This window comes from Oryzias melastigma, linkage group LG7, assembly GCF_002922805.2.
Source record: "Oryzias melastigma strain HK-1 linkage group LG7, ASM292280v2, whole genome shotgun sequence".
NCBI lineage: Eukaryota > Metazoa > Chordata > Actinopteri > Beloniformes > Adrianichthyidae > Oryzias > Oryzias melastigma.
Genome location: NC_050518.1, coordinates 25222969 through 25230540, shown reverse-complemented (window position 1 = coordinate 25230540; position 7572 = coordinate 25222969). Strand labels below are relative to the sequence as shown.

General features: G+C 40.2%; 1 protein-coding gene across 6 annotated transcripts in view; it reads left to right on the top strand.

Annotated features, from left to right (window-relative positions):
- myt1a (myelin transcription factor 1a) overlaps positions 1–7572 on the top strand; it is a 29265-nt gene that overhangs the window by 16825 nt on the left and 4868 nt on the right. For 5 of the 6 annotated variants that reach the window (XM_024293403.2, XM_024293404.2, XM_024293401.2 and 2 more), the window contains 8 exons: positions 808–1007; positions 1265–1477; positions 1560–1708; positions 1987–2049; positions 4528–4596; positions 4796–4858; positions 6174–6257; positions 6470–6691. In XM_024293403.2, coding sequence (XP_024149171.1) covers positions 808–1007; positions 1265–1477; positions 1560–1708; positions 1987–2049; positions 4528–4596; positions 4796–4858; positions 6174–6257; positions 6470–6691 — 1063 coding nt within the window. The remainder of the gene's footprint in view (positions 1–807; positions 1008–1264; positions 1478–1559; positions 1709–1986; positions 2050–4527; positions 4597–4795; positions 4859–6173; positions 6258–6469; positions 6692–7572) is intronic. The other variant, XM_024293402.2, reaches the window with a different exon arrangement.

The window sequence follows — 7572 nt, the reverse complement described above, 5'->3', positions numbered from 1 at the left end:
AACATTTTTTAACCCTTGTAACACCCAAGGCGTCTCCGGTGACGCTTTTACATAAAATTTTTATCATAATGCAACTTTTCAACCGTTAACCTTTTTAACCAATCGCATTAACGATTAAAACATTACCGAAAATCAAAGAACATAAACACTGGAGCTTCAGTGTTAAAGGGGAAAACTTTATTTTTATAATTTTAATAATAATAAGTAGAAAAGTTGCATCGTTGTCAGTGCTTTTTGCTGAATCTGGTTGCTGAAAATGTAAAAAGCTATTTTCAAAATGCAAAATTTTCTAAAAGACTTGGAATTTTGTCAAAGAATTATAAAAAGATGGCTAAAGTTGGCCTAAATTTCTAAAAAAAAATGGTAGTTAGTTTACTTAAGAACCCACAATACATGGCAATTTGCTAAAACATTTAGTGTGTCGCTTAAATATACTGCTCACAAAAATTAAAGAAACACATTAGATACATCAGATCTGAATATGAAGATGGATATCTATACAAATAACGACAGGGCAGTGTCTTAGGAACAAAAGGATGCCAAGTCTTTTAATGGAAATAGAAGTTTTCAGCCTACAGAGGCTGCTTTTCAGCATCTTGTGTGACCCCCCACCAGCTTGTATTCATGCTTGACAACGTGGCGGCATGCTCCTAATGAGACGACGGATGGTGTCTTGTGGCGTTTCCTCCCAGATCTAATAGGAATTTCTGTTTTGATCTTTTAGTCTTTTCATATTTCGGTTTGTTTAACTTTGTTGTTTTTTCACACAGTTGAATTTTGAAATGAAATTCTTGAATCTTTTTACAGCTTCACTTCCCAAGGCTTCCTCACCGACTCATGTTGTCTCAGAGAGTTTTCCTAAGACCCCCCTGTCCTCCAGCGGTTACGACTACAGCCAAGACGCAGAGGCGGCCCACATGGCAGCCACCGCTATCCTCAACTTATCAACACGCTGTTGGGAGAGGCCGGAGACGCTCAGCGCCAACACCCAGAGTCCTTACACCAAGGTGCCCCACGCTGTCCCTGCACTTTAACCCTTTAACACCTGAGGCGTCACCGGTGACGCTTAAACACTGAATCTTTAACATACTGTAACTTTTCAACCCTTAACATGATCATTTCAGTAGATTGTGAAGGAGAAAAGCAGCTCGTCGAGGAATTCTTAAGGGTTGAAAAGTTACAGTAAATCAAAGAACATATTTTTAGTAAACTGGACCAACATTAACAGCAGCAACCACAACCTAACTTGATGAAAATCTTGCAGGAGCCAGACATCGAGGTAGACGAGAATGGCACCTTAGACCTCAGCATGAAGAAGGCCAAGACGGACGATACGCTGTCTCCAGAACCTTCATCATCCTCATACTCTTCCTCTCAACAAGTGGGGGTGACATCTCAGGACCATAGTCGTGCTGAGTGGGAGGAGCCTCTCGATTTCACTAAATCAAGTGACGTCAAGGAAGAGGATGAAGAAGAGGTGCTGACCACATCGACGCCCGTCTTCTACATTAGAACAGATTTATATAGTCTGTAATAAATCTGTTACCAACTTTCTTCAGATGGACTACACTGCTCTTTCGTACTCCTCATCTGAAGGCGAGGAAGATGATCCGGAGAACGTGGGGGACAGGAAGTACCCGGGTGAAGTTACGACCACGAACTTCAAAGTTAAGTTTCAGCCCAAAGACAGCAAAAAAGACATTATTGTGTAAGTCTATGTTCTGATCTCGTCTAACACGATTTCTGTTTCAAAACATGTTAGTATTTCTTTGGGGGATTGCTAAGGATAAGGTCATTATTGTATTGAATTTATCGTAAACATTGTTCTGTCTCTCCTGGAAAGCGTTTTATTGTGTTTTAGACACAAGGTTGTGAGGGCCAGAATGCTTCCTGTTCTTCCTTAGACGACTGAATGCTTTGGAGAAAACTGTGTTTGGAAATTATATTTAGCTCCACATTAATCTATGGGTGCATTCCCTGTCCCAGGTGCCCGACCCCGGGCTGTGATGGCAGTGGACACATCACTGGCAACTATGCATCACATCGAAGGTAAGACTTCCACAGACACAAAAGGTGCTGAATACAAAAAATAAAAACACAAAAAGTAAAACTGTGCATTATGGAGAGACATTTATCTAGAGAATAAACAGTGTGATTGAAATAGTATCAGTTAGGTTGGAATCTGGTATCTATGTGAGAAATTGTTTCCAGAATCTGATGGTTCTGCTAAAAATATGCAGATTATTTTCAAGTCTGTTGAACAGGTTGTGGTCGGTGTGTTCGGAATCCTCACTTACTTCCTAATACACAACATTTGGGAGCAATAGAGGTTCTGACCTTTTTAGACTTCTCTCCTCAAACATTTGAATGTAGAGCCAGGTTACATTGATTGGTTGATTGATTGATTGGTTGGTTTATTTCAAGCATAGATTATGGAAAATACAAGACAAAACACACAATTATTTCAAACTCATTCCAGAAATAATGAAATGCATTGATCAGAAAATAGAAAACAAACAAACAAAAACAAAACACACTTATGTCACATTTGGCTCATTCATGTTTGTAATTATTAATTAAAGTTATTAGAGTTTGATTGATTGCTTGAAAAGGAGTGAGTAGAAGTGAACTCATCCCACCTCTACTTAGTTACTTCATTTTACAGTTTTGTATTGCGATGCGGCTTATAGAACTCTCTCCATGTTGCCTTCATGTTGAGGTTTGGTGGACAGGACAGCAACATTCTGGGCTTTTAAAAGTTTAAGTCCCATTAGACGTCAACACCTGGTTGAATAAAATTTGTTTGGGGATTTGACCGAGGATTCGATGAGCTGATGAATCAATGAATCAATGTTGGGATGATTTGAATGTGTACCTTCATACCAGGACTAACCACTTCGACCGCCTTCGTGTTGATTTGAGGAATTTTAGTCAATAGTATAAAGTCATTCGTTCAGTCCCCTCAGGAGGTCAGTTTATGGTCATTCTGGATGAGAGTTTAGGAAAAGTGTTAGGGTGAACAATACAGTCCTAATAGGAGCAGACTGTCTTGTTGTCCAACTGGAAAGTGAGTTTAAAATGTAAATGTTTTAACTTTCTCCAAACATGTGTTTTAATCGTCGTTACACAGGTAATACTGTAGTTTTTGGTGTTGCTGGTTGTTTCCCTCGTTACTCTATGCTGGTGTTGATGTGATATTTAGGAGGTTTCAGTGTTTGTTGCATTATTGCAGTTTTCAAAACTTTATGACATTTTGTGTAAAGTGAGAAAGTTGAGAACTGAACGAGCATCCGTTCACACCGGGCTTGGAAACGTGCGTTCAAGAGACCAGTTCCAGTAAAAAATCTATGTAAACGCTTCTGCATTCAAACTCTCATGTTTATGCGTCGCTACAAACGTTTTTATGTCTTTGTTTCTGGCTTCACATCCAAAACTTGAAGTCACTGTTGCACATTAAAAGTGAAGCCAGTTGACCAACCAGGGACTCTGATTTGGTATTGGCGTACGGGTGGCGTCCTTTTCAAAACACTGTTTGAGAATGATCATGAAGGAGACATTAAAAACACACACTGGAGTTCTGGGACATCGAGTCTTGAATATATTTGAATAGAGATGTGAAAGAAAAAACCTGGAGCGACATTAGATTTGCACCGCTCTGAGATGTAGCACCGAGCCTGTCGGGTTCTAGTATCTAGCTAGTATTGGGCAGCAACAGTCCAGTGTGAACACTATTTGCTAAAAGCACTTTCAGCAAATTCTTGAACGTGGATCACATCCCTAATATGTACATACTGTATCTTAGAGAAGCTTTTTCTTACATTAAAAAGGCCAAATGTTCTGGGGCTTTTCTGACTTTCTGATCCTAAAAGATTTGAAATGAAACTTTCTTTTCTGGACTTTTTCTACATCTGTTCTGTACTCATTTATTCTCCTATCACCCATCCAATCAGGAGTTCACATTCAAAGAAAATACCAATAAGACTTCTCCAATAAAGCAGTTCTGGAAGGAACTCTTCATTTGTCTCCATAGGTGGAAGCAAAAAGAGTCAGAAGGAAAAGCTCCTAAAAACTAAAAATGTAAAAGCAGAACTGAAAGTTATTTGAACATTTAAATAAAAATCAGACAGACAAAATCCAGGAATAAATTCGATTTTTTTAAATAATTGGATTTTGTCAAATGTATTCCCTGAAATGTCATTTGTCTAAACTGCAACAGTCAGGTTTTCCAAGAGTACTGTGAGGGTTTTTGAGGAACAATAATCCATCATTCCAGCGCTCTAATCTGTCACAGAGACTCTCATCATTTAACTGGAATGTTTGTGGACTAAAGAGGAAAACATTCTTCTGCTACTCAGCCAACAGTTATGCTCCATGTGTGATCTTTCTCACTTGTGTGTTTGATATCCAGATCTTCTCTGTTCACTGTCTGTGTGTCTTTCGGTTAAACACCCATTTCACGTCAAAGACTTGGCATAACACTCTCTGCTCTCCCTCTGGTTTTCTGACATTCCCTTTCTAATCTTCCAGTCTGTCAGGCTGTCCTCTTGCTGATAAATCTCTGCGGACCCTCATGGCTGCCCATACGGCTGAACTAAAGTATGTGTTTCCTGGTGACTCTCATCTTCTACCTGATCTCTGAATGCTCTGCAGCTCTGCTCTGCAGTTAATGCATAGAAATGCTGAAACATGTGATGAGAAATCATAACTTTGTCCACATCAGAGCAAAAACAACCCAAATATTTCAACGACGTGCCAGACTTTGTCAGTAATGTGTGTTTGTCTGTATCTGCCTCAGATGTCCAACTCCAGGTTGTGATGGATCAGGCCACATTACTGGGAACTACGCCTCACATAGAAGGTGGGAGTCTGTCATGTTGTGAAGCTCCATTACTTTTGTCATAGCTACAGCCAAGATAATCGTCCAGGGATGACCAATCCTGGTCCTCGAGAGCCTCAACATCCCTGTTTTCCAAGTCTCCCTGCTGCTGATTATCTGACTCGAGTGATTCCACATCCTGATTGGCTGAACACACCTGATTTAGACAATAAACGTTATTGATCCCAAAGGAAACTGGTGGTAGAGCAACACATCCAAAGACAAGTTGCTCAGAGGTGGGCAGCAGCCGCTAATCACCCAGATTTGTTTTGGTACGAGGGAGAGTGTCCTTGGAATGGGAACGTCCGATTAGGAAAGATGGTTTAGGTTCATCAGGCAGCGTTGAGGCTCTTGAGGACCACCCATGCTCTCATCACAACCGTCCTTATGGGTGGATACGGACGGCCTGTGAGGGGAAAACTGGTAAACCTGTACGGACACAGGTGCAGGAAATATCAAAGTCAAAGCCTGATTGTTGAGGCTGTGGCTCGAAAATCTTCACGCACATTTTTTCCACGGGCGAACGATGGGTTGTTGCGAACACTCATATACAAACACATGCGGCTAAATAGGACTAAGACTGACTGTTAGACATCATACGGGCACTTACGTATCACGTGCACACCCAGTGCATCCAGCTAGAGTGCTAAGGACATCGTACGACAGCATCGGACACTATAAGAGTCCATAGCTTTTGTTATTCGTGCAAATACTCCTCGATACTACTACCACACATGACAATAGTACGTTGTATTTGCCCCAGTCCCCTTAACCCTTTAACACCTGAGGCGTCGCCGGTGACGCTTAAACACAAAATCTTCAACACACTATAACTTTTAAACTGTTAATGCAATAATTCCAGTAGATTCTGAAGGAGAAAAGCGGCTCGACGAGGAACTGGAATTATCGTGTCAACAATAAAAAAATTACAGTAAATTAAAAAACATAAACATTGGAGCTCGGGTGTTAACAGATTAAGATGACCCTTTCCGGGCCCAGACAACCCCAAAACCTGCTGCACATGTGACTAAGGCTTCAATGGTAGGAAGTGTAAATACTAAAACACTAAATTTGATGTATAGAAAGACATAAATTATAAGATTACCTGAAATTTTAACACAAACCGATCTTTTAAATATCAAAAGGAGCAGTCTTTATTTTAAATAAACATAGTTTGAGAATTTTCTGATGAGTCTGAGAATCACACCAAAGTTTCCCTCACGTTTTAATAACCACAATCACTGAGTACAGCGTCCCACATGATGAGAGCGTTTTCTGTTTTATATTTCTCTGCCAGTCTTTCTGGATGTCCGAGAGCAAAGAAAGGTGGAGTGAAAACAACACCAACCAAGGATGACAAAGACGACTCTGAGCTACTGAGGTGAGTCGGATGGTTTAGGGGAACATTTGAGTAGTTTATGCTTTTTATTATTTAACTACAAAAAAAAACTACTTTAGGATAGGGAGGGTCACAGAGCAACGAGGTGTTTGGAGTTCATGTTCGTCACTTTCACCTGTAGATGTTTGGGGATGGTAGCAAGTGTAACATCAGAACTCATCCAGCAGCTCATTCCATCCTCTGCTCCTCCTTAGATGTCCCGTTCCGGGCTGTGACAGTCTGGGTCACATCAGTGGGAAGTATGCTACCCACCGCAGTGCCTACGGCTGTCCCCTGGCAGCCCGCCGACAGAAGGAGGGTCTCCTCAACGGCACTCCTTTCTCCTGGAAGGCCTTCAAGGCGGAGGGCCCCACATGCCCAACACCAGGATGTGACGGCTCTGGCCATGCTAACGGCAGCTTCCTGACACACCGCAGGTGAAGATCTTTAAGAATCCATCCGTCAAGCTGAGACCATTGAGACGTCTTATATCTAATGTTTAGTGTGTCTAAAATGAGATACCAATAGTGAGTGAATTTGGTCCAGATCATTCCAATAAGATCATATTATGTGCTTTGTGTGTTTTAATATTTGCTTCAACGTGTCAAAGTCAAGGCCCGGGGGCCGGATCCTCTGCTAGCTTTTTGGAGTATTTTGGGATTTACTTTAGATCTTTTAAGCTATTTTGTTGTTTAACTAATAGTTCAGCTACATGCTAGCTGTTTTAGCAAATTTAGGCATTTTTTAAGTTTTTTTTTAGGCTATTTTGGAGTTTAGCTTATGTTTTAGCTACCTGCTAGCTATCTTTTTTAACAAATTTAGATTTTTTAGGCTGTTTTGGAGTCAGGCTAATATTTACATGCTAGCTATTTTGGCTAATTTAGCTTTTCTCAGTTTTTTAGGCTATTTTGAAATTTAGCTGTTTTTTTCAGCTACATGCTAGCTGTTTTGGCTAACCTAGTTTTTTCTTTTTTTTTTTTTTTTAAGATTTTTAGGCTAATTTGGCATTTAGCTAATATTTTAGCTAGCTATCAGTTTCAGCATCTTCAGCGGCCAAATTCAGCTTACAACATTCACACTAGCATTATTACAGGTAATGCTATTTATCTAGTTCATAATTATGTTAAAAAGTTACAGTTTTAAAGTTTTAAAAATGTAGTTTTAGAGTGTTCAATAAATGTCTATCCTGTTTGGCCGCGACATAAGGTGTGTTTTGGATTTTGGCCCCTTGTGGGATTGAGTTTGTCGTCCCCGGTTTAAAGAAATGACAGATTACATTACATTCTTTATGATGTAGTCTCCAGTAGTGAGGCTTTTT